Below are 27775 nucleotides of genomic sequence, written 5' to 3'. Positions count from 1 at the left end.
TTCCAACATGACTTCCAATCCCCCCATTATGATTCACATGTCTTCCTTGGTCACTCTTGTGTACTGATATATTGACCCTGTAGGAGATGAAATGCCTGAATCATATCTATCAATTAATTTTGCTAATGGACAGCATTATGTATTAATGTGCTTCAGCATATGTGCCTCTTTGTTCCTCTTCCTTTTGGAATGTTTAGTGTGCCTGCCTTACCCTCTCCCTTCTTCTTCAAGTACTGTGTGGGTTTTTGCCTTGCAGAGCTGCTGGCTGGGTAATGTACTCTGAACAGCTGTTTCACCCAACACCTAGTCCAAAAGCAGCAGTTAGGAAATTATATCTATTCTTTACCATTCAGGGGGAGGGGGTTCCTCCCTTAGAAGTTCTAAAAACAAGTGGGATGCAAGTTGCTTTTAAATGGACAAGTGGGATTTTTTTTCATTAAAAACATTTATGTGGACACAGTTATACCATGTAAAAGTACTGTGATTTACTATGAAATTGGGAATATGTGTTCATTCATTCATACAAATGACCTTAGGACCAATTCATACAAGCATTTGGCTTTTAAGAGTGATAAAAAGGGAAGAATGTAGTAACCAGTCTTCTCTCATAAATACCAAGATGTCAGCTTACCTTTCAGTGGTTCAGCTTTCTAGAATGTGGGCAGTCATGACTAGGGTTGGGTGATAACAGCTTTTCAACATTGTGATGTATCACCAGCTAAACATAGCCATGTTGAAAAGGAGCATCATTCAGCCCCAGCCCTTCAAGGCAGTGGGGTGAAACAGCCTCAATCCTAACCCACACTGCATCATTTTAAAGAGGTTAACATGGGAAGCTACCTTACATCATGTGAGCCTATTGGTTCATCAAACTCAGTATTGTCTACAGTGACTGGCAGAAGCTATCCAGGATTTCAAGCGGGAGTCTTTCCCAGCCCTACCTGGGATGACAGAGGTTGAACCTGGTATCTTCTACATGAAAAGTGTATGCCTTATTACCAAACTTCCTTTTTGAAGATGTGGGTGACATTTGCTCACAGGGACCTTTTCTGTTCTCCAGCTATTCTCAAAGATTATAGACAGAGGCTCTGAGATTATATCTGCATGCTCCATTAGTACCTTGAGTGAAGCTCATCAGGCCCTGGAGATCTAAATTCATTTAAAGTAGCTAGGTGTTCCCTTACCACTTCTTTTCCTATCTTCGGCTGCAGCTCCCTCCTTGCATCATTAATTTTGTTATCATCAGGTTGGGAACTGCTTTTCTGGAAGTGACAAAAGAGGCAAAGGAGGTGCTGAGCTGCTCTGGCTTCTCTCTGTCCCCCAATAGCATTTCTCCCTCTTCTCCATCCAAAGGACCTACTACTTGCTTATTCTTCCTCTCTCTTCAAACATAGCCAAAGAGACCTTTTATATTTTTTTTTAACCTCTCTTGCAAGCCTGAGTTCACTCTGCACTTTAGCCTGCCTGAACTTCTGCCTGCAAGTGCGGGCTTCCTTTCGTGCTTTTCCATTTATCCCTTCCCTAGACATGCCCTTCTCCACTCATCCGTGAGCTCCTTATGCAATTGTACTGGTTTCTTTAGATGCCTCCCACTTTTTCTTTCTTGGAATTGTCTGCTTTTGTGTCTTCAGTATTTCACCTTTAAGAAATTAGCATCCATCTTGGACTCCTTTCTCCTTAAGTATTTTTGATCATGGTATCTCACCCAGTAGTAACTTCAGCTTTTTGAAATTGACCTTCTTATAGTCCATAGTACGTGTCTGACTACACTCAGCTTTCCCTTTTCCCTGTATCATGAAACCCAAGAGGACATGATCACTTCCTCCCAAGATTCCCTGTACTTCCACTTGTTGATCTGTTCCTCCCTGTTGGTGAGGACCAGATCCAAGATAGATTTCCCCTTTGTTGCTTCTTCCACCTTCTAGAAAATGAAATTGTCATTGAAGCAGTTGAGGAATTTGTTGGACTTTACATTTTTGGCAGAGTTTGAGTTCCAACAGATAAATAAATCTTTATTGCAGTCCAAAGACCCATAGAACAATTTCAGAACAAAATACATTTAAGACAGCCAATCACAAAAGAGAGAGAAACCGAGGCCGTCATTTTGTTACGTCTCAAGCATGGTGATCTTTGTTTCTTTTAACTTCAGGAAGAAACTTTGCCATGGCCAATGTAATATCATTGGACCTGTCATCCAAAAGATATTTGGGTAGTAGAAGTCTCCCATTACTATTGTACCACTCCTTTCTGAATTTTTGGTAATCTGCTCTAGAAAAGCATCACCCAGGTCTGCAATCTGGGAAGGCAGTGGAACAAAACAAAAAACAAAAACACATGCTCGGACACAGACCTTGAAAGCGTGGCACAAAAAGAAGTCGGGACAAGTCCTTATACCAACTTTCAGATGGTGACAGGAAGAGCAAAGGTAACATCACAAGTGAATAAGAACTGTTGATGTTTAAAGCTCAATTCTCTTTTCTTGTAGCTACAAGACCATGCTGGATTGCTGGCATGGAGTGCCGACAGAGAGGCCCACCTTCTCTGAACTTGTGGAACGTTTAGGAGACTTGCTCCAGGCAAATGTTCAACAGGTAAAGTTCGGGGAAATCTATCTTGTTTCAAGTTGAATCAATGTGTGCAGAGCTTGTGTGCTTTTGCTGAAATATGGGACCTTACATTAAACAAGTTTGTTAAAGGTTGCACCATAGCGGAAAATACAGAGCAAATGTTGAATGGGCACAATATATCTCATGCTCACAGATCCCGTTGTAGCCATGCATGACCAGCAAAAAAAAAATCATGTCCAATCATTGAAAGCCTAATTTGCCTCCCTAGATAAACAATATGCATATTTTTTAATTAGTTTTCAGCATCCAGAAAGTGATTACCTTGTTTCTCCTTAGATGTGTAGCTTGGACACAAACATGTATCCGGTGTCCTAAACTCATCATTGCATTCAAGGGCTTTAACATAAAAGGCTTTGTGTCCCACAAAGGCAATTACATAATTGCCTGCTTCACAATAGCTTGATCAACCTTTTATTTCTGCTTTTAGAGCAGAGCTGTTATGTAACCTTCAGTATCTTGGTTTTCAGTTCTCCCTTTTCACTTGGCGAAACAAATCAGTGAAGCTCAGTTGATGGAGACCTAGTTTGCCATGTGGGGGTGGGGAGTATAATTTGTGTATTCCAAACATAGCCAAGGAGAACAAGAAAGAAAAGATGATGTTAAGGAACAAGAAGAATAAAAGTAGGTGAAGAGGGGGGTGGCAGAATTGAAAAGGGTCTTCGTGGGGTGATGTAATGGTTAGAGGACCAAACTAGGACTTAGGGGGACCAGGGTTCAAATCCCCGCTGAGTCATTGTTATTGCTATTATTTATTAAATTTGCATACCACCCTTCGTCTAAAGAACACAGAAAGGTTCACAACATAAAAATACAAAATGAGAACACAAAATACATAATCAAACAGAAACTGAAACTGAATAGAGATCCTAGGCCTGTTGCTGCCTCTCAGCCTAGCCTACCTCACAGGGTTGTTGTGGGGATTAAATGAGGGGGAGAACTATGTGCCCCACCTTGAGCTCCTTAGAAGAAAATGTAGCAACAATGATGTGCAGATATCCTGAGACACGTCTTCTGGGAAGCTCATCTAACACAGCCTGCACCATCCTGGTGCCCTCCAGATGCTTTTGACCATAACTCCCATCAGCCTTGTGCCCTGGCTTGGGCTGATGAAAGCTGTTGTCAAAAACCATTCAGGGACAGCTAATTGGCAAAGCCTGGTCTAGCTCCTTTATTTTGACCCCCTTGGAGGATATGGGTATGGCTATGTAAAGAATACTCAGCGAAACTAGCACATTGAAAAGGGGCATAAGAGATGATGATATAGTGGACTAGGCATCTTTGCTGTGTTTCTGTATTTTGATCTTTTAGTAGTTACTATGTTAGTTCTTTTAGATTTATATAATGTTGTTTGGGAGGATGTTATATAATTCTTCTGTGCTGCTTTACAACGTGAACTTTTCAAAATATGTTTTGTATTTTTGATGATTTTTTTAGAATGCAGTAAACCGCTTTGAGCCATTTTCAAAGTACAATCATATCTCGGGATAAATACACTTTAGGTTGAGCGCTTTCAGGTTGCACTCCACAGTGACCCGGAGTGCGTTACTTCCGGGTTTTGCTGCATGCGCAGACGGTCAAAATGACGTCACGCGCATGCGCGGAAGCAGCGAAACGTGCAGATTTGCTGTCGCGTCTTGCGTTCTGTTCAGGATGTGAACGGGGCTCCAGAACGGATCCTGTTCGCATCCCGAGGTACCACTGTATGTGACAATGTATAAATTATCTAAATAAATAGATATATAAGTGATCCAGATTTCACAATAAAACATACCATAATAGAATTGCAGAATTATCAAATATCTCAGGGCAGGGTTTTTGTGTGTTTTTTGGAAAAATATTTTATTTATTTGGAAAATATTTTTACTTGTATCATCATTGCACTTAGCAGAAATTTAACTACCGTTTCTGTAATTAACTTATTTGTATCAGAAAGAAGATAAACATTTCAATCAGACTTCCAAGATTCAAAGTGATCAGTGGATTGATCAACTATTTGGTGGTGTTAAAATTGCAAAACAATAAAACATGGCTTACTGTATCATTAAGGTCTGAACCACAGGGACATAACCTGTTAATATAAGGTAACTCCTTAAATCTTCCATCAAGGAGAACTGAGGGCATAACATTAAAATGTGCAAGAGGGTGCTCCAGTTCTGCTAATATTCGCCTTGAAAATTGTTATAGGAAATGCCAAATGACAGAGATGAGCAGATCTTTTTAGCTACTGAAAGTGAGTGTCAAATTTGTTATTTTTGTCTTCCTGATCAAGGCTTTGAGCTGGGAGACCCAAGACTAAATCTCAGCTCACTAGGTATCCTTAGATCACCTCAGAGACGAGAGGCCAGTCAAAAGCCCTAAACCCTAATCGTGCTGCTGCATTGCCAATACATTCACAGTAGTTTCATAGAAAAAATGAAAGAAAGAAGCAAAACTCCAGAGGGTTTCTGGGATAGGCAACCTGCTAGAAACCAACTCAGCAGAATGTGACAGTCACTAATGTCTGAAGTCAAGTGAGAAAAATGAATCCCTTGTTTTCTTCTTGATTATGAAATATGTAGGATGGGAAAGACTACATCCCACTGAACATTACATTGTGCCCAGATGGAGATTCCAAACCCAAAATCAGCATCCTTGAAGAGAATGTGAAGAAGGGTTTTCATCGCTGGAGTACACTGGAAGCCTAGTAAGGATTTTGTAAAATGATCATAATGATTCTTCCTTCTCTTTGGGGTTCGGGAGAAGGCTGCTGCTGTTTCTAAGCTTTTGCTAACAGGAGGGTAAAGCCAGTGGTTTGTTTGCTGTTCCGGGACGGAAACGGATTCATGTAAGAGGTCCGGGGTAGCCTGCGGAATCTCAGCAAATAGATAATACAGCATCTATATATCTTTACCAGCAAAAAGGCATCATTATTACAGGCAAGCAGAGGCCGTGGCTCCATTGCAGGAGGACATGGCTGTGAGTTAGGGGGACAGCAATGCATCTCTTCGCAACAATTGTATTTCTTCTTAAAGAAGATGGCAAGGTGCAGATGGAGAACCTTTTTCAGGCCAGAGCAAGACTAGTGAGAGGTGCAGCCAGGGGAGAATCCTAAGGGAATAGAGAATAGAGAGAGTTGGAAGACCACATTTGGCTATTAGGCCTGAGGTTCCTGACCCTGATGTAGGAGACAATAAAGCGATATGTTCAGGAATACAGTGGATGGTAGAGCCTCCCCTCTCCCCTGCTGACTTGGTTTTCTGGAGGGGTCATTTTTGCCCCTTCCATAGCAGTCATGCCATTTGCTGGTTATTTCCTTCATCCTCCATAATGTATCATTCTCCTGTATTCATAGTCATGTTACCTGCATAGCCCTGTTCTGGGTTCTGTTTTTTGACACCTTTGTTTGCTTGTTTGTTAATATATTTATATTCTTTATTGAAATATAAAAAGTAATGTGTATGTAATTGTTAAGTGCACAGGATAAAATAAAACGTGAAAAAAGGAGGGAAAGCAAAAACGGGGGGGGGGGGAGATAACAACCATATACAATACGAAACAAAAACAGAACTTATAAACATTACAAGATTGTTATTGTAGTTAACCTACATTTAACCTAATACAGCATTTATAGAAATTAATTCCAAATATCATTAAATTTGTCCATGGGAAGTCTATGTTTATAGGCAATTTTTTCATGTGTTGTGAGTTTGTACATATCTTCTATCCATTCATTGAAGGGAACTGCATTTTAATTTTAATTTTGAGCATTACAGAAACCTGAAAAAGAGAGGGTAGGCTGTGGAGATTTTTTCATTCTTTCTAATTTTACCTCCAAACTATTTTTTGGGCTGGTGGCTGTTATTTCCATATTCCATGCAACTGAGGCTAGGTGCTAGAACAACTTTGTTGAGGCCACACAGCAACTGCACAGGTGAGTCCTAAGTTTTTGGGGACCAGCTCCAGCATTCTCCTGGTGTTGTGATTGTGTTGTGGCTCAACAAAAACGATTCAGTACACATGTGCCTGAAAGCTAAATGCAGCTGTTGCTTTCATCTTTCCACCACACAATAACGAACTGAAAGTCCATGACTGAATCTCTCATTCTCCTTGTTTTCAGTATTAACCCCAAGAATCGGCCACTCAGTGTGAAAACATTTGATGAGGTGTCAGTGAAGAAAGAAAAAAGATTGCATGAGGTAAGCTTGGGCCAAATGCTTTCTTCCCCACAATGCAACTCTGTGCTTCCTTGCTCCTCCCAGTCTCTCTCTTGGAAAGCAGCACTGAACCATCCACCAGAAGGTCAGGTAAGAAACACCTCTCTATCCCGCTGCCCACTTTTTTTGTCAGCATCCATCTGTTTCAAGAGACAATGGTGTGTGCCTCTGGAGGTAAAGTCAAACCACTGTGCTAGCAGAACTGAAGTGATCTCCCCAGGATGCAAGCCTGAGCAGTGTGCAAGACTATCCATTGGCTACTAGCCATGATGACTGCAATCCACCTCCACTGTTGGTAGCAGTGTACCTCTGGACACCAGTTGCTAGGATTCTCAAATGGCAAGAGAGCATTACGCTCATGTCCCATTACAGGCTTCTCATAGGCATCTGGTTGGCTACTATGATGACAAAAGCTGGACTAGATGGTGTGATCCAGCAGGGCTCCTTCTTGGATTCTTAAACAAGTCTTTGCTGAAAGTACATTATTGTGGGCAGAGGTGAGCCTCTCAGTTGGTGTCATTGCCAAAAAGGCAACGTTAAAACAGAAGCCTGTTGAAATAGCATGTGATGGGGGAGAGAGACCCAACAAGCTGGCCATCCCTGAACTGAATGGCTGTTGGGTTTCTTTCACTATTTGGCACCTATAATGAATACCTATCAATTTCCAAACAAGAGCTTGCATCTTTTCTCATTGGTGACATCTATCTTTTCTCATTTTGTTCTGGAAGCTGCTTCATAAAGGGAGATATTTTTTAACTGAAACACTTTAATGGTAACATCTGTCTTTGCTTTTAGATCAAGGTGACATTTTAAAATAACGGTGCTGCTAATGAGCTCTGAATTGCTTTGGGACTCTTGCCCAGCCAAGCCCTCTCGCCAGTCCATTAGATGACTTACATGAGGATTAGTATCAGTGCAACAAGTCAAAATAATTCAGTATGCTTGATTCAAAGAGTTGCTTGGGAAGGTTCAAAGTGCAGGCTTAGGCTCTTTTCTCCCTTTGCTTGTGTTATTTTTAGTGTTCATCGAACTGGATTGTCCTTAAGAGAAAACAGTCTTGCTATCAGACTGGCTGAAATCAATAAGAAGACTCCCAAAATCATTACCAAACTCTGGATAGAAAGCAGAGTAGTTGTAGGCAAGAGTCAGATGTTATGGAGTTTGTACAGCTACCACCAGATACTGCAGCCTTACCTCTTCCCCTTCTCTTTTCCCCAGAAGCATCTAGCAATACAGAAATGTGATGTGTGACATCATTGCGTTCTGAGTTTTCTTGCACCTCTTCCCTGGAACTGGAGTGGGAACACTCAGAAGTGCAGTGATATTGCATCATACATTTGGGATTGCCATATGTTACCAGTAGTGACTGGTGTGGTGGGGGTGTTGCCCTTGTGGTAAAGGTAAAAGTAAAGGACCCCTGACAGTTAAGCCCAGTTGCGAATGACTCTGAGATTGTGGAGCTCATCTTGCTTTACTGGCCGAGGAAGCCGATGTTTGTCCGCAGACAGCTTCCGGGTCATGTGGCCAATATGACTAAGCCGCTTCTGGCGAAACCAGAGGAGCACACGGAAACGCCGTTTCCCTTCCCACCGGAGCGGTACCTATTTATCTACTTGCACTTTGATGTGCTTTCAAACTGCTAGGTTGGCAGGAACAGGGACCGAGCAATGGGAGCTCACCCCGTCACGGGGATTCAAACCGCCAACCTTCATTGGCAAGCCCTAGGCTCTGTGGTTTAGACCACAGCACCACCGACACCCCTGCATAATTCCTAGATGAGCACAGGTTGCCTATATGATTGAAGACTTAACCACATTTACCTATTGCCCCGCTCTTTCCAGCAGGTGGTGTTGGGGTTTTTGCCCTGGAGCCATGCCTGTGGAAACCTGCTCTTTAAAGCTGAATCAGAGCAAATATCAGTTCGGGTTTTCTGTAGATTGACATTAGCTCTGATTCAGCTTTAAAGAGCAGGTTTTCACAGGGAAAGCTCCACGAAGGGGGGGGGGGCACTCAAACACAAAGCTTTTCAGTGCAGACCTGCCTAGAAAGAGTGGAGCAAAAGACAAGTGTGAATAAGACCTGAGGCTCTGGATGATGCAGGAGCAGGAGCACTGCATTGCTTCTGCTTGTCACCATCCTGCCCCAGCCCATCTAAGCAAACTGCAGTGACACTGGTCTGGGGAGAGCAGCTCTACTCCACCCTATTGGCTGCTATGTGGTTAAATTTAGAGACTGCTTCGCACCATAAAGCATATAACACAAGCTCTAGTGAAATTGATTCGGCAAACTCTAAAGTGATAAAACCAGCCACACAAACTCTAGAAACAACCAAACTATTTCATCAACTATAAAAGTGATTTTACATAAATGACTGAGTTACACCCCTGGGATAGCCTTACTAAACAAACATGTCTTTAGTAGGCACCTAAACATCATCAGGGTTGCTAATAACATTTCTTGGGAAGGTGATTGAAAGCGCTGTGGCAGGGCAGCTCTAGGCATTCTTGGATGAAACTTATTGTCCAAACCCATTTCAATCTGGTTTCAGACTTGGTTTTGACACCGAGTCAGCCTTGGTCACCCTGGTGGATGATCCCTCTCTCAGGAGAGGGACAAGGGGACTACAACCTTGCTTCTTTTGCCTGATATTTTCTCAGCTTTTGATACCTCCAACCACAACATCCTCCTGTGAGATTAGTGTTTAACAGCAGTTACAGTCCCACCTGCAGGACTGTTCATTGGCCAGTTGGTATTTATGTTATGGGGTACCATTTTGTCCCCAGTGCTATTTATCATCTATATGAAGCTTTTGAGAATGGCCATTAGGGAAGTGGAGGAAAGTGTCATCAGTATGCTGATGGCATGCAGCTCTGTATCTCCATAACATCCAAATCAGGAGTAGCCATGCAGCCTCTGGACTAGTGTCTGGCCACAGCTGGATGAGAGCCAATAAACCTGTTTTTAACATGTGAAGTGCTAAACAACTTGGGACCAGGATATCTATGGGACCACCTTGCCCACTATATTCCTGCCCAGCAACTGCACTCCTCGGATCGGGCACTTTGGAGAGTACCATATGCCCCAGAAGTGTGCTTAGCCTGTACTAGAAATTGAGCTTTTAGTGTTGCAGCTCCAGCTCTCTGGAATCAGTTACCAGTCAAAATTAGACAGGCGACTGTTGCAGGCAAGGCAGGAGGAGTCATCTAGGTCAGTACTGTCTGTGGGGCCTGCACACGGATTGGCAGAAGCTCTCTAGCAAAGTGTCTTCCCCAGCCCCTATCTTGACTTGGTGGGTTTAAGCCTGAGACCTTCTGCATGCAAAGCAGATGCTCTACTGCTGATGTTGCATTAGCTACATCTGTGTGTCATTAGCTGAAGGCTTGGGACTTTCTGAACACAAAATTGTCAGCGTGGGGGGGGGGAATTCAGACCATAGTATGGGGGATAAGGTAAAGGTAAAGGTACCCCTGCCCGTACGGGCCAGTCTTGACAGACTCTGGGGTTGTGCGCCCATCTCACTTAAGAGGCCAGGGGCCAGCGCTGTCCGGAGACACTTCCGGGTCACGTGGCCAGCGTGACATCGCTGCTCTGGCGAGCCAGAGCCGCACACGGAAACGCCGTTTACCTTCCCGCTGGTAAGCGGTCCCTATTTATCTACTTGCACCCAGAGGTGCTTTCGAACTGCTAGGTTGGCAGGCGCTGGGACCGAGCCGCGGGAGCGCACCCCGCTGCAGGGATTCGAACCGCCGACCTTTCGATCGGCAAGTCCTAGGCGCTGAGGCTTTAACCCACAGCGCCACCTGCGTCCCAGTATGGGGGATAGGAGGCTTGATAACTCTTCCCTTGCCGACAGTACTGGCCTAGTTGGAAGTGGCTTCCTGCATTCCTAATGTATCATAATTTAGTAACGCACCTGTTACAAATATATCTGCCTGTGCATTGTGTGCATATAAATAGTCATTGCTCTTCATCATGTTTTTTTCATAATGAATTATTTTATAATTCACAGTGTCCTTAGAAGAGAGTAGTAGAGGAGATGCATTTATCAGTTCATAAGCTGTCATAAGAGCATGCTGAGTCAGGCCAGGGGGGCTTTCACAGGATGCCCACAAGCGGGAACAGAGAGTAACAGCACTCTCTGCTTCTGCAGTTTCTAGCAGCTAGTATTCAGAAACATGCTGCCTCTGACAGTGGAACATAACCAGCCCATTGATAGCCCTATCACCCATGAATTTGTTATTCCCATTTCAAAGCCATCCAAGTTGGTGTCTTATTTTCTTTCTTGGTTAGGATTGCAGTGTGTGAGTAATTTTTAATAATAATAAATAAAATTAAAAAGTGACCATCCTGATCACAGCAACTTCAGGTCTTCCAGGGCCAGAATACGTAGAAATGTGTTTTGCCGGGGTCAGTTTCTGACACTTTGTTGGATGCTGCCCTCCAGTGCTCTGCAATGCATAGAAAACCTGAACAGGAAGATCAGAGACAGACGCCTTCCTGGGCATATTTTGCAACACAGATTGCAGGCACAGGGAGCAAAGCGGGGTTAATGTCCCCGCTACCCTTTGTGTGGTCAAGTGTGTGTAAGGGAAACCCTGCGCCCAAGGCAGAACTGTCAGTATAAAAGTCATTTGTCATTTGGCCCTCTGTACAGCCAGCAAAAAAATTGAGATCATTCTGATTGCCATTGCAGCCTGAACACATGTTTTTATTTCTCTCATCGCAACTGTAAAGAATATATTGAACTTGTCAAAACCATACAAGCAGTGGAAAACCATAATTATAGCCGCTGCAGTAAATAAGATACAAATTTTGATAAGGTACCCGCTAACCGATTGCCCTTCCTTGGCAAATGAAAGTAATAAGAAAAACCGTGCTGGATCAGGACAAGGGCCCCTCCTTTTCTCACAGTGGCCAAACAAGTGTTGTGGGAAGCACAAAAGGAGGATCCAGATGCAACAGCACTCTTCCCACCTGTGACTCTCAGAAACCGGTATTTAGAGGAATTCCACCTCTGACTGTGGACGCAGAGCATCAGCCTTGTGGCTGGTAGCTGCTGATAGCCTTGTCCTGTATGAATCTGTCTAATCCTCTTTTAAAGCCATCCAAGTTGGTGCCCATCACTATCTGTTAAAGAAATAGAAGCAGTTATGGCTTGTGGGGACCTCACCTAAATGGAAGTGACACTAATTAGCCTCTATCCACAGCTACCCAACTCTTTCATAACAGGCTTTAAAACAGAGATGGGAAACCTCTGGGCTAGGTCTCCCTATTTGGCCTTCAGGATGCTCCCCTGTTCACCCCCTCTTGGCATCCCTGCTGCTGCTTTTGCCTGGTTGTAATGTGTGATAATGATTTTTGATTGCTTGGATAGAGATAAGTGGGAGGGGGGTATAGAAAGCTTTGGCTTTTGCATGGCTGGAATGTAGCTTACTGTGCAAAGGTAAGAATTACATCTAATGATTGGACCCAGTTTTGCCTCAGCCACTGGCATGTGGCCCCTCCAAAGGTTGTTCACAATGGAATGTGGCCCTTGGACTGGAAAAGTTTTCCCACTCCTGCTTTAAACACTAACCCCCCCCCCTCCCCCGGAGAAATCCCTCTTGCTAAACATACCCAGGATTTAATACATGGGAAAGCCAAATGAATCAAAGAAAAGCATCTTTGCTTTTTATATAATTAGCCACCCTCACGATACCATCTGTGTACGTTAATTTTATATGGTTTTTAAAACTTGCCTCTTCCCCTCACCCCAGCATTATCTTCATAAAACTAAGAGAGGAAATAATTTACAGGCTAACTGCAGAGTGCCAGCATTATAAATGAAACGGCAGCCAGCTGTAAGCCAGGTGGCTGAGAATGGGGAGGTTAAGCCATTTCTCTGCCAAGAATATCCTTGAATTTAAAGTAGAGAGTGGGCTCTCTAATCACAGGAGTAGATCTGTCTTAAAACCAGTGGGGCACTACCATTCTCAAGAAATGCTTTCTCCGTGGAAGTATTTAAACCTAGCTTTCCTCTCATTCATAAGACCCCCCTCCCATCTCAGATCAATTCATTGAATGAATGCATGAATACATAAGGGGTCACTGGTGGGTTCCCAGCTGAGCTGCAGTCTCACAGATGTGCCGTTTATGTTGACAGGTGTCTCCATATGTCATCATGTACACATGTGCAAAGAAATACACATGGTTTCAGCAGCTCAGAAATGTTGTTGTGTCACAAAACTCATTACAGTCACTTATATGAACTACAAGACTATGTGGGGAAAGGGCTATGCTTTGTATGCAGAATGTCCCAAGTTCAATATGGCATCTCTAAGTAGTGCTGGTAATGCCGCCCCCCCAAAAAAACCAGAAATCCTGAAAATGCGCAATTGGTCTGTGTAGACTAGGGATAGCCAACGTGGTGCCTCTAGATGTTATGAACCACAACTCTCATCAGCCCCACTCATCCTCTCCAGTGGTCAAGATTGATGGGAGTTGGATTCCACATCTGGAGAGAGTTGTGTCTGATGTAGACAAGGCAGAATGATATAGGCCAATGGTATTGAGTCAGTATAAAACAGCTTGCTTTGTAGATAAGTATGCTGATCAAAACGTCGGCGGTTCAAATCCCTGTGATGTGGTGAGCTCCCATTGCTCGGTCCCTGCTCCTGCCAACCTAGCAGTTCGAAAGCAGTTCGAAAGCCCGCTGCGGCGGGAAGGTAAACAGTGTTTCCGTGCACTGCTCTGGTTCGCCAGAAGTGGCTTAGTCATGCTGGCCACATGACCTGGAAGCTGTACGCCAGCTCCCTTGGCCAATAAAGCAAGATGAGCGCCGCAACCCCAGAGTCGGCCACGACTGGGCCTAATGGTCAGGGGTCCCTTTACCTTTACCTATGCTCCTTGGACAAGGGACTGACTTTTGACAGAAGCATTTAGGGCCAAACTAGAAATGTGACACAGGACACCTGTGATCAGGATCTCTCTCTCTCTCTCATTTTCTCTTTTACCAATTAACATCCCCACATTGCTCCTTTGAATATGATGGGCTTGGCACCTTACGCACTGGTATTTTTCCCTTCGTGGTGCCAACTGGTACTTGGGATGTGTTGATTTACTTTGGGGAAATGACCTGAAAGAGTCAATCCAAAACCCCAAAAAACCTTACCTTCACAGGAATTATGCAGATCTCCCAATTAGTAAAATAAAGCAAGCAAGCTGGAAAACCTAATCATGGGAATTCTGCATTGCCTGGCTTTGCAGGGTGGGACTGATGGGAACTGTAGTCCAGACATCTGGAGGGCACCAGGTTAGAGAAGCTAGGCCTCAATATTTGGTGGTTCCCTAACCATGTGCTTAATGGACCCTCCATAAACAAGGCTTGTGAAGCCTCCTGTGGTTCTGATGGTGTCATCACTAAGGGAAGAAAAGCTGTTTGCATTACAAAAATTCTAGAGGGGTGGAACTCTGCTTGGAATGGTTCAAAAATTGAACAGCTGGTGTTGGATTCACTTCCTTCTGCTTTTTCTGCCACTGCCAGGCTGCATTTGCTATGAATCCAACCCTCCCTCAAGACTGTATTTTGAGCTTGAAGGATGTGGTGAGCTCCCGTTGCTCGGTCCCTGCTCCTGCCAACCTAGCAGTTCGAAAGCAGTTCAAAAGCCCGCTAAAGCTTTTGTGTTTTTTCCCTTCTTTAGGAATGTGAGTCAGATAGCGGGATGGTGCTGACTTTGGATGAAATGAAAAGCCGAAAGAGATTGGAGATTCGTTCTTGGCCTTATGGAATCATGGCTCTGGCGTAAGTACCCCTGGATGAATACATATTACTTGATATTGGCCTGGTGTGCTTATCCATGGTTTATTTGGGATAACTGTGGTTTGTTTGGATGTGCAAACTCAACCCAGCAGAGTAGCCATGGTTTATTTTCTGCAAAAAAAGTTGTGATATATAGGCATGGTTTTGTTGTTGGCTTATGAACCATGGCTTGTTTTAACTACGTTTTGGTATTATGTCCAAATCCTTACTTAACCATGGTTTGTTTGGCCACCCCACCACAGACACTCTCATGAGGCAAGAGCAGCTGGAAAACAAACCAAGCTTTGAAGAAACAAACTATGGCTTGTTACGTCATCTGTGAGCTGACTTGTGGTTTATCAAACAAACCATGCTTTAAACAAACCACACTTAGCTTTACATGCAAATGTAACCATTGGCATCCTTTCATAAACTAATATATCCAAGAATTGGTTTGTGATGAAATACAAGTTGTATACATTCATTATTCATGTCTGGGGTCTTGTATAGAAAGAGGGAAAAGGGCCATATCACTGGCCCTGATCCCCATTTGTGACTTTTTAAACTTAGTATAAATGATTTACATTGCAGTCCTATACCCACTTAGCCTGGAAGTAAGCCCCATTGAACTCAGCGAGACTGGCTTTTGAGTAGATTTGAATTGGATTGGATGGTCTCTGCTATGTAATTTGGAAAGTTGTGTTTTTTTGTTTTTTTGTTGTTTTTTTTGCTATGCACTTGGACACCTCTTACGATATAACCAAATTTGCATGGTTCTAATTTTGGTTAGATCAAGGAGCAGCTTTCATCTATGTTTGGATACGATTAGAAAACAGTGTGAATCAAGATGAACCTTTCAAAACTTCCCTGATTTTAACCAAATTCTGAATGATGGTTCATGAAATCAAAGAGCACATTTTTGCTTATGTTTGGACATAATTTTGAATCAAGAAAGCTGACTAAACCTGTCAAGACTGCACTGATTTTTTTGTTTCTTGAAATTTCCAAACAATGCCATATATGAGGCTGCTAGTAATCAAACAAATAAATGATTAGTAGTGCAAATCTGTACATATATACCCAGAATATTATTTCAATGGTACTTACTGTTGTGCCACCTTATATTTACTTCAGCTCGTCTGTACCACTTTCTCTATCTTAAGAAGATGTACAGTCCTGACCTGGGTTTCTGAGAGCTATCTTTATAACTCATTGTTTCTGCTGCCACCAGAAATACCAAATATCTGACTATTTCCCACCTCTAATATAGCCAGTCAAGAGGATGTGTGTATGATACAACAAAAAGGGGTTTTGATAACTCATTGTACAAAAGCATATGGTGACAGTGATTCATAGAAAACAAAATCTAGTCACAGTGCTGACCCTACCTTATCAAACTAACCCTGCGACCACCCAAACACTCTCGACTGCCCCCCCATCAGTATTCAAACTCCCTTTCAAATCTTCTGTCCAATCATTGCTCACTTCCAGCACTCAAAGCACTCTCTCTCAACCTTCCAATCTCACACCTACCTCAGTTCATCTTGTATATTCACCTACACATTTATCACATTTTAGTTTTCCTTAATTGGTGACAGTAAAGCACCACTGACCACACCTCATAAAAGCTCTGTTCTCCAACATATCAGCACCGCCATCCACACCCATACACATCACTGCCTGTGGTAGGGCTGGTCCTGGTGTGTATAGTGGGAATGAGGAATCTCAGGTTTGGGGGCCAAATTTGGCCCTCCATACCTCTTTATCTGACCCTCAGGACTCTCCCCAGACCACACACCTAGTGCCACCCCTTATGCCAAGGTAACGCTCCTCTTTCTGACTGGCTGGAATGTGTCTTTGAACTCTAATAATGCCTCTTTCTACCCTGGACAATAGAGCTGGGTATGGCAGTGTGTGTAGACAGTAGCCTACAGTACAAAAGTAAAATTCACGTTTGTGTCTGCCCACTCCTATCTCTGGCCTTGCCCATTAGCATGTGACCCCTGGAAGGTTGCTTGGAAGGAAATGTGGCCCTTGGGCTGGAGTAAGTTCCCCATCCTTGGTGCATAAGGTTTTAGCCTCAGTTGACTAAATAACTGCACTCCTAAAGTTTATTTCATATATTTATGAGGATCATTCCATGTCATCGAAAGCCAACACCTAGTTAAGTCCTGAGAAAAATACAGCTTTGCATCTACCCACAAACTTGGAAAAAGCAGCTCTGAATATCAGCTCTTCTCTTCTCCATGGCTTGCTGAGGCTGGCTGGGAATCAGTATGTCGCCCTTGTTAACGATATCTCTCTTCTTATCAAAAACATTTATTCTGGACCTATTACAAACAGTCCTGCTTTACTTCTACAAGCCCCACAGAAGGCTTAGTGTGTTTTCCAAACCAGGGTGGCTCTTGAGGCTCCCGTCCTCTTTCCACCCCCCGCCAAATCTGGCTGTTTATTTGACTTGCATTTGCTGAGTTGAAAGGGTGGAGGCGGCGGTGGAATTGGCAATGCTTAAGTGAAGAATTTGGAGAGTTTAGGGAAGACAAATACAAAACTCTGGGACTGGGAATCCTGTTGGACAAACAATGACTGTATGCTGTGTCAGGTGTTAAGAAAAGAGAAACAACATCCAAAGAGACAGGCTGAATATGAGTTGGGTGTGAGTCCTGTATCTTCCCTCCAGAGATATATCAAATGAATGGAAGGAAGATCTGAATCCTTTTCCCCTGAAAAGTGAGCTGTTTTCAGCAAGGGGTGTAGCATGGGGAAGGCCAGGGGGCCCATGGCCCTGGGTGCAGATTTTTGAAAGGGCGTAAGGGGGCGCAATCAGGCTCCCTCACTTGCCACCCTGCACCCAGGATGAGCCTTCAGGGCTGGGCAGCAGCAGTGCCTCCTTTCCCTTGTGGCCAGTGAAGGGTCGCCACTGGCACCGCCCACAGAGGCAAGAGGCACGGACAGCCACTTCTGCGAATGGGGCACCACGGCCCTCAGTTCTGTCCTCATCACAGGGCAGCTTCGAGCCTCTTTCTCCTTCCCTCGCCTCACTCACCTTTGGCTCAGACCAGCTCAGTCGTCAGTGAGGGCTTCAGCGGGCGCAGCCACCTCTGCACCCTGGCGTACTCGTACTCCCCAGGCACTGAGAACCCACACTATGTGGCTGTTTTCAGCCTTTCCAGTAAATGGGTAGCAGGCAGTGGAAGGGAGCGGGTCCATTCCTGACCTCTCCCACCAAACATTCACTATATGTATCACCAGAAATGATTGACTGCAGCGCTGAGAAACTGTTGGAGAATTTCTTCTCTATCCCTAGATAAATTTTCCAAGGCTGAAGCAGGCTAACACGTAATACACAGAGAGAGGAGAGGGCTATTGATGGCTGCTTCCAGGGCTCTTGTGCTCTGATCCTGCACACAGGTTTCCCACAGGCACCTGGTTGGCCACTGTGATAACAGGATGCTGGACTAGATGGGCCATTGGCCTGATCCAGCAAGCTCTTCTTATGTTCTTAGAGAAAATGTATATGCTGCCCTTCCTCCCCTTCCCATGGATAGTTTCTCTTTTCCCCTCCTGGGAGAATTTTGTGAAATAGCCCCCAACATTTCTGTGCCCTCAAGCAGTATGGAGGATTTTCATTAGGCAATTTGTGCACCACTCTCGTCTGAACATGCCTGTAGCAGTGCGGTAAACCTCAAGTTTACATCTGCAGCAGGGCAGAACCACCTTGGTCATCATACTCCTCTGAATTCCTTCAGCAAACCATTATTTGATATACATTGAAGTCTTGGCTCTGCCTTGTTTTTGTCATACCCAATTAAGCTCAGAAATAATTAGACCTAACGATTTAGCTGAGAACCAAGATATTCCCCAAGTAGGGCATAGCTGAGGTGCTTCAGGCATCAGAATGCCAAAGCATTCCAGCAAGGATACTGCCTTTGCCTCAGACACATTTCTCCTGGCAAAATCAAATCGAACAACCCTCCTCAACTGTGGCAGGCCTTCCTGTTCCAATCTAAAGTGTTAGGGGGCAAATCATATCATTAACAGCTTCTGATGGGGCTCCAACTGGTTGTCCGAATCCTACGTTGAAGCTAAGGGACTTGCCTCAGGGACCATAGCTCACTGCTACAGCACACACGCTCTGTGCTGAGTAGATTCCAGGTTCACTCCCCAGCATCTGCAGGTAGGGTTGAGAAAGACCCCTAGCTGAAACCTTGCATAGCCAATGCCCATCTGTGTTCCAGGCCTTAAACCTTTACATCCCATTAATTGTCCCAAGAAGCAGATTGTGGGGAAAATATCCATTGTTTCAACAACCACATTCACTACTGCAAATTCTAATTCAACTTACAACCATTATTAAATCCATTAAGGGCCTTAAACATGCTTGCCCTGCAAAAAAATAAAAATAAAGCCTCATTAAACACCTATAAAAAGCCATAAAGCCCATTATAAGCCCCTGCAGCTCAATTACCGCAATTGTTACAGGACTCAGATGCAAGGTATAACTTGCTGCAAACAGCAAATTGATTGGGATGTCTTTCTTTGAGGGCTGCTGCTCCTTGTGTACAGAATTTTTAATGAATGGGAAAATCTATTAAGCCTGCAATCCTAGGCAATCTTATTTGGGAGTAAGCTCAATTGAACATAGTGGACCTTGCTCCTAAGAAAGTATGCATGAGCTCAAGCATTCTCATTCATAGGGTTTTGGAGCCACTATTCCAGACCTATGAGGCCACCATAAGGTCTCTGCCTTATTTACATATAAATCAGGGTTTTGCTTTAAAAATAAAAGAAGTGCTAAGTGCTTCCCCCTCCCACAACTTAACCTCCTCACAATCTTGCACTATCCACTTTTCTCCATTTCCAGCTACAAAAACAACATCAGCCAAGAATAGGGAGAAAATGGCTGGAGCAACTGACTGTGGTGAAAAAAATAATCTCACCTTTGCTTTATAGATGAGGAACACTTGAAAAGAATAGACCATTAGTCTGTCTAACTCAGTATTGTCCACACTGAATGACTGTAGCTTCCCTGGGTTTCAGACAGGGGATGTTCCCATCCCTTCATGCAGAGCAGGTGTTCTACCACATGGCTTTGGTCCTCTTAGTAGGAAAGGAGATGCAAAGGGGGCTTCCAGAACTTCAATGGGAAAACAAAATGTGCATCTAAATTCATGTAAACAACACTGGCAGCATCTCAAGATTGGGTCAGTTGCTGAGCAGGGGAAGAACAAAATGAAATCTCAGTAAATACAGAAAGTTGTTAAGGGTTAGGAAACAAAGGCTGAAGAGTTGTCTTAATTTCAGGGTATGCAGCTTGGGTGAAATGAGTATTTTCTAGGATAGTAATTGCATTTCAAATCTGCCAGAGATAGTTAACCACACTCCTTGCCTCTGACCAAACTTGTCATCCCTCTGACTTGGGAGCAAATATTAAATGTCATTGTTTGAGAGGCTCGCTTTAAACATTAGCTGACAGACAGTGTCATTCCCAGATTTGACATGGTGGCTGGGATGAACCAGAAATGCAAGCTCCCTTCTTCCTACATACTGGGAGCTGACAGAGCTCAGGGAGTCTCATTGTGTGGCCAGGCTAAGCCTTAATAACACTTCTTTTATTGGGCACTGCAAGACTCGCCCAGGCCAAGGGCCAAGTTACACAGATATTTTTGTGTTTTTCTCCATCCCCATTGACCAGTTTAATACCTGGTAAATTATAAAAGCTGCTGGAGCCATGGAGTCAGCTGAGAAGAAACATCAGGGGTTATCAATGGCAGGGTGTGTGTGTGGGTGAGAAATAGATGAATAGTAACGTTTTCACAGGAAGAGTTTAACAAAGAGAGGGGAGCAGCCAACTGCATGCAAGGATACAAACATGCCTATGATTATCATAAGAACATAAGAGATCAAAACAAAGGCTTACCTAGTCTGACATCCTTTTCTCACAATGGCCAACCAGATGCTTCAATGGGCAGCCTGTAAACAGAACCTGAGTGCAAAAGCAGCTAGAAGAGGAGGAGAGAAGAGAGGGTGAAGAGCAGAGGGTCCTCTTTCCATCCTCTAAGCCCCCTGGAAAACTCAGGAAACCTGCTGCACCTGGTACTGGGTGTGGACAGTACAGCTGAATAAGACTCAGCTATGGACAACCTAAGGAGGTGCCATTCACCTTGGGCCTGCCCATAAAAAAACAAGTCTAGAGTGGGAGACTAGGGAAATGTCTGCTCTTTACAGAAACTCTTCTCATCCTGAGACTTTTGTGGGTGAGCTGAGAGTTTGTTTGGACCTTGGGTGAGAACCTGGAAGCTGAGAGGGAGGGTATGTGCCAGAAGGAAAATGAATTTATATTGATTAACATATATTAGAAACTTCATGTTAATGAAACATTTTTATGTTTAACTGTGTATTTTTGTAATATTTTAAGTTGTCTGTTGTTGCTTCAGTTTTTTGTACACTGCTTAAGCTTAGAGATGTTTTTAATATATTAAACAATATAGAAAATGAATAAATAATCACCCTACCTGCAATTTCCAGCAACTGGTATTCAGAGGTTCCCTGCCTCCACTAGTCGAGGTGCCATCATGCTAGCAGCCATTGATGGCCTTTTCCTCCATGAATTTGTCCAATACTCTTTTAAAGCCTTTCATAGTTAACAGTCTTTGCCTCAAATGTCTCCCTTCCCAGCACAAGGATCTTACAGACCTCATTTAGCTAAATGGTAGAGCATAGCCCTGCATGCAGAAGTTCCCAGGTTCAATCCCAGGCATCTCCAGGTACAACTAGGACACACTCCTGCCTAAAACCCTGGACAGCCACTACTAGTCAGTATAGGCAGTTTGGAGCCCATGTAGAACACTGACTGAATATGAGGCAGCTTCTTATGTTCCTAATGTTCCACTCAGAGTGGTTTTCCACCTGTGTTCTAGGCAGACACTATAAAATAATAGTACTATACAGATAATTCCTTTGCCTTCGAACAGGACTTCCCAGGATGTTAGAGCAGTCAAAACAACAGGTGCTCACAGGTTAAATCTAGGATGCTACTGTACCTGTGATTGGTAGCAGCGTATCCCAACCACCAACTGCCACCACCTCTTCTGTGCTGCAAACTATGGTTTGAATTCACATGAGACAACACTCAAACCCGCAGGCTGAGCCAGTGTCCTTGGTGAACCAAGTGTGGCACGTCCCAGAATTCTCTGCAGCACACAATGGTTCGAGCTGATGTGGGGCCAGGAAGCAGAAAGATATGAGATGAATTTATTCATTCATTACATTATATATCACCTTTCCTTCAAGTAGCTCATGGCAATGTGTAAGGGTCTCACCATCCACCTTTTATCCTCACAGCCTCAACCCTGGGAAGTAGGTTATGCTGAAAACCCAGAGAACTTCATAGCCAAGTATGTTTGAACCTGGGACTCCTTGATCTTAGTGTGACACTTTAACCCACTATACCATTATTCGGAACACAAATATTTTATGTCTTAATGGTAGGGATGGAGGAAAGACTTGGTTTGGTTTGCATTTTAATGTGAACCTTCCTAATTCCCACTTCCATAAATAATCCACAAACCAAAGCACAGCTATCCTTCTTAATCCACACTTCACTGGATTTTGCAGTGTAGTAGTCCAACAAAAAATGTTATGAAAAATGTGTATGAAAGTGCTGGTTCATTTTTGTGAGGACATTTTTGCTGAATTTTCAATCATTTTTCCTCCCACAGGAGAAAAGCCATCAACAAGAGCAAAGAGTCTGTATTCTCGGAGAATGAGCGTGAGGCTGTGAAGTACCTGTCGGCAACACAGGTGAATGATGCCGTCCAGGAACAGTATGTTCTCCTGCCAGTCGATCCCACCCTGGAGTGCCACAGCCCACCTCCTGACTACAACTCAGTGATTCAGTACTCTGCTCCTCCAGTGTAACTGGCTCAGGGTTGATCTTCTTCATTTTACACATCTTTGACCATACAGTATATTCATCAGGCTTCCTATTTGTGCTGCCTGCTTAATAGAACCAGTGGGGTGGTTTTTTCGCACAAAAAAGGGGATAAGAGATCACACTCTTATCCAGGTCCATCTGTCCAAGGTATTAAACCCCCAAAGCAGATAGAAGTCCTTTGAAGAGCAGCTGTCTTAAAGGGTCTATTTCTGCTGATCTAGCTCTTATTTTCTAACCTTCCGCACAGCAAATTTGTTTAAAGAAGAAAAAATGCAGTTGTACCCATTGCATTGTCATTCTGTGGGGGCTTCTTTCTCAAAGCTTTGGGATATACACTGAAAATTCTGGTTCTGTTAACAGGGGCATATTCTTCAGGGATCACTTCTCTCACAGTTTCAGGTAGAAATAAGAATTTCTCTTTTCCTCATCTTTGGTTCCTTATTATCATTACCATATTTACATCTGCCAGAATCCCACCCCTTCCCCAGTCCACATCAGATTACAATTAGCTTGCACTGCAAAACAGGGCTGGGGTGGGATTCATATTTATATTGACATCCAATGCCTTTTGTTCCTAATAAATAAAAGCTAATAAGGGAATAATTAGATGAGCTCATTCTTTTCCAGAGCAAACTTCCCTTCCCTCTTTCTCCCAATGAAAAGTCTGACAATTATAACTATGTAACTGTCATGACTTCCCCCAAAGAGCCCTGGAAATTATAGTTTAGGAAGGGTGTGGGATAATTCTCCATTACGGATCCCAGGCCCCATCCCAGCCCCTTCTTCATAGAAATCTCCCTTGGAGGAGAAAATGACCATTACATAACATCCTTTTCCCTGGTCTGTAGATTTGCCATTAGCTCCACTTTCCTCAAAATCTATTACAGAAATAAATGGGTGTGAAAACTTTCTTGGCAATTAATGTTAGTCATTCAGCAGGGACCAAAAAGACCTTTAGCCATCTAGGGTAGTGAGGTTCAATAGATCCAACAGTATTGGAAAAACATGAAGAGAAAATACGCCTCAGGTGTTTTTGAGCCAGGCTAGGTCAAGTTGGAAGGCAAGCCCGTGACCCTGTGAAGCTGTGACTTTAAAAGCATCCTCTTAAAAGGTGTTTGGAAAGAAAATCTATTCGATTCTGGTAGGGATTTTTCAGACAATGGCTCCAAAAAAGAAAACAGTATGCCTTGATGAGCAGCAAAAACATTTCCTTGAGAGGAAGAGAGGAGAGATGGTTATTTAAGGTGGGGGGGGTTGTATTCCAGTCACTATCTTGCATATTCTGATCAATAACATGCTTTCTTTGGCTGTGTAATATGAATGCTGTGGAGATTGTGGCTACTTCCACCTTGTTCCTGCTCCCCACAAAGAGGTGTGTTGGCTGCACAACCACCCCAGGGCATCTGCACCATACTGTGGTCCTGAAAATCATTGTATGGCTCCCAGAAAGGTGTAGTTGCCATTTCTCTGTAATGTCCTTCCCCCACCACACACACACACCATTCCAGTTAATGTTAACATGCAGCTCTCTTTTGGGAGATACCCATGCTGGTGTTGTACCTCCTTGAAAGTCAGATTATCTGCTCATTCCACACTAGTATTGAAGGAGTATGGGAAGATGCAACCAGCCACTCTGATAAATCCAGAGAATGGCACTGTGCTGTGGATTCTTGCTTTGCTTGACTCAAGGATCCTTGTGGTCCTTTCCTCAGAGGCAGAGCAGTGGAAGAAGTGCCCTTAACCCTTTTGCCCAAGCCCCCAATCCTGAAACTCTGACAAACACATAAACTTCTAACAGGGTCTCTGAAAACTGGTTTCAGGACCAGCAGAAGAACTTTCAGCTTTCTCAAGGCCTGCTGCATTCAGCATCTCAGGTGTACAAAAAGGCGGCACTGAGCAGAGACGTAGCAAGAGAGGTGCATGTTTGTGTTCTCCCTAAATTCAGCTAATTGGAAACTGAGAAAGGCAGATGCAAAAAGTGCCTTATGGCATGAGAGTAGGTGTGACCCTTATCTTCTTGCAGGCAGGTTGCCTAATTCACCTCTTGTTCTGGATCTGAAACCCAAAGAGGCCTTCATTGAACTAATATGGAATTGAAGAATTTGTGTAGTATGGCTCTTCCCAAAGCAAGAAGCACCCCATCTGGACTCAGTGCCTAGCTTCTTGGCAGGAATGGTTCTGACTTTGGGTTCATAGTCTTCCTCACTGTTTTTGTTTTAACCAGCCTGTGTACTACCTAAAAATGAACCTGTATTACTTGTATTTTATTTACTAATATTTTTTCTGCCCTTATCTTCCCATTCCCTTAATTTAATTACTATGTGTGTGTGTTTCCAATTAAGCTGCTATATGAGATAGATATAATCCTGCAGAAGCAAAGCACCTGATCTCACTGGTAGAGGTGAGCCTTTCCTTTGCATAACCTCTTTTCTCCCCAAAGGTGCTACCAATATGTTTGACTTCTGCAGGATCTTGCTCATTGTGTTTAATCTGTAAACGCAGTTCTATATAGACTTTCATTTATGTAGCAACGTGTATAATTCTTATGTAGTACCAAAGAGCAGGAAATCCCCTGGAATAAGAGCTTTCCGTGGGTTTACTGAAAATGTCACTAACGCTTGCAGGACAGGCCCCAGTTTATGAGAATCTCCCCAGTTCCACAATTACTGCCAATTTTGCCAAACACCACCCACTTCCCCACCTTCCTTATCATTTGGGGGGCATCTTTGTTTTATTTTTAATGCTACCTGGCTTCTTTCAGAAAACAGGGAGCCATGTGAATCTTGTGGTGTTTGGATCAAAGGGCAAGAGAGGCATAACTGATCTTGTTCCCATGTGAGGCTGATCTCGATTGCAGGACAAAAAGAGGAGCCAGTTGCCCAATAGAAGTGTATATTTGGTATCTTAAGACTACTCAGGGAATATTTTGTGATTTCAGAAGATACTCAGCCACCTGCCTTTGTGACCTGACAAACCTCAGATATGTTCAATGTTAATCAGTACAAACCTGTCTCTCTTTGTTTCAAGCCAGACCTTATCTTTTTCACTCCTTTAGCAACCCTACATTACCAGAGAAGATAGTATTATTAACCTGTTTTGTATCCAGGACCGGCTCCACCATTAGGTAGAATGACACGGAGGGGCACACAAAACTGTGTACCATGTGGCTGACCTGCACCACCTGCCTGCTGCCTATGGAGTTTGTCCCAGCACTAGTGTTGAAGTTAAGAATTCAGCTGGCAGTCTAGACAGCTTTTGTACCTGGAAATGGGCGAGACACTGACACATGCTTCCCTTCAGGCAGCAAAATGTCTTCAGTCAGCCCTGGTTTTCTCTCCCTTTATACCATAATCAGCAGCTTCAGAAAAGACATTTGTTCATAGCAACAACCTATTCTTACAGTGAGATGATTCTTTCAGAAATATATTACTCGTCCTGCTCTAATTATATGTCGTTATCTGCTGCACTGACAAAAGCAATAATCACCATATTTCCTGCCCTATATTTCTTTGGCCTTCTGCCTCTCGGTTGAGAAAGACACAGAGACAGAGAGAGACATTTGCTGGGAAACACAAGCAGGGAGAGTGCTGTTGGAACCATCTCCTGCTTGCAAGCTTCCCATTGGCCACTGTGAGAACTGAATGCTGATCCAAAAGGGCTCTTCATACGTCCTTAAATCTCCGGGCCTTGGTTGTGGGAAGACTTTTTATCAGGAACCGCACTGAGCAGAAACTCTTGGGTTTGTTTTTTCTACTGCCCCATTTTCCCATTGTTCCTGAGTTGTCAGTACCATTAACAAATGCCTGTGACCCAAATAATGAGATGGCAGAGCAAGCAAATAAGCAAATGTCCCATTCTGCTCCAAACACTACAGAATGTACAGTGAGACCAGACCCTGTGTGTCTGAAGAATGCACTGGGGGAAAACCAAAACACCTGCTCTCTTTATATATTCAAAAATGTATTGTAATTATTAACCAAAAATAAATAAATAAATAAAAATAATTTGATTTTATACAGCCTTAAGCCTCCTTTGTGTCATATGTTCTGAATTCATGCTCTATTCCAAGCATCAGATAGGAATTCCCATGTAAACTGAGGCATCAAAACAAACCCAATCATGATGCCTTTTTCTTTTCTTTTCAAAGCCCCAGTTAAAAGCACTTTACACCATAGTGCAGGCCTGGTGCCTCTGGTTTGTTGGTAGATCTTTGGGTTCCACTAATACACAGATAGACAGAATTGCAACAGTAGCATAGCTGCTTTGCATGCAGAAGACCCACATTCAATCCAAACATGCCCTTAGCCAAGAACCTGAGGAGCTGCTGTTAATCAGAGTTAGTAACAGGCTTTGTGGGTAAATAATCTCACCTAGAATAAGGCATCTTTCCTAGGTAGGAAGGAAGGTACATACTCAATGCATGGGGCCACAATGCAGCATTGGACTGCTATAGTTTTCATTTTAGTGCTATAGTTTTCATCCAAAGGATGTTAGAAGTGGGAGGGGGAAGCACACAAGGACATTGGAAACAGAATCAAAGGCAGCCTCTCAAAAGAGCCTGTTATGTGACCAGCAGAACAGGAAGAATCCACTTGACGGCAGAAGCCTGAAAGCGCTCAATGATTGGGAAGCCACAGTGACAAGAAGCATAGCAGGGGCCTCAAGCAAGAAATCAGGTCTTCTCACAGTTGTGGGTGTCCCACCACTTGGTGGGCAACATATGACCCTTGTCAAGATCACATGGCTAAATCCAGGCCAATGCCTTTACAAAATGAAGACTGTTAAAACAAGGAGGGTACATTCATGGGTACAAAAATGTGGCGGCACATCAGTATGCTGTAAGCAGGGCTATTAAAGATTTAGTACTGCATTTCCCCATTGTGGTTCACATGGAAATAATCTATTTATAAAAGAGTAAAGATTGATTTTCAATATGGCATGCCGATGTAACCAAGAATTACAAAAGCCATCCCAGCTTTTGTATGTCCTGTTTTTGGTGCCAAGCTCTTGCACGAGTCTGCAGGCTCCTGCAAGAGTTCAACACCAAAAGACGCACGTCTTTCATGTGAAAGAAGGACTCTGAGTTGGAGCCCATGGAGGGGGAGGAGGGCTGCTGGTGGTGCAGGCCAGCCCCCCCCCCACTGGGCCCAAAGGTTGTGCCACCTCCACCCAACGACACCCCCACCAGAGGAGAAGAAACCAAGGAAGTCAAGGGTGACAACGGAAGAGGAGGAGGAGCTGG

The 27775-nt window shown here is 43.6% G+C and overlaps 1 protein-coding gene across 7 annotated transcripts in view; it reads left to right on the top strand.

Moving 5' to 3' along the window:
- LOC310836598 (vascular endothelial growth factor receptor kdr-like) overlaps positions 1-26553 on the top strand; it is a 193094-nt gene extending 166541 nt beyond the window's left edge. For all 7 annotated transcript variants that reach the window (XM_083722058.1, XM_083722063.1, XM_083722057.1 and 4 more), the window contains 5 exons: positions 2486-2591; positions 5186-5310; positions 6724-6802; positions 14500-14600; positions 22319-26553. In XM_083722058.1, coding sequence (XP_083578184.1) covers positions 2486-2591; positions 5186-5310; positions 6724-6802; positions 14500-14600; positions 22319-22517 — 610 coding nt within the window. In that variant the 3' untranslated portion in view covers positions 22518-26553. The remainder of the gene's footprint in view (positions 1-2485; positions 2592-5185; positions 5311-6723; positions 6803-14499; positions 14601-22318) is intronic.
- The last annotated feature ends 1222 nt before the right edge of the window (positions 26554-27775 follow it).

Source organism: Podarcis gaigeae (assembly GCF_964106915.1).
Source record: "Podarcis gaigeae genome assembly, chromosome: Z".
NCBI lineage: Eukaryota > Metazoa > Chordata > Lepidosauria > Squamata > Lacertidae > Podarcis > Podarcis gaigeae.
This window is presented reverse-complemented; position numbering and strand designations above follow the sequence as displayed.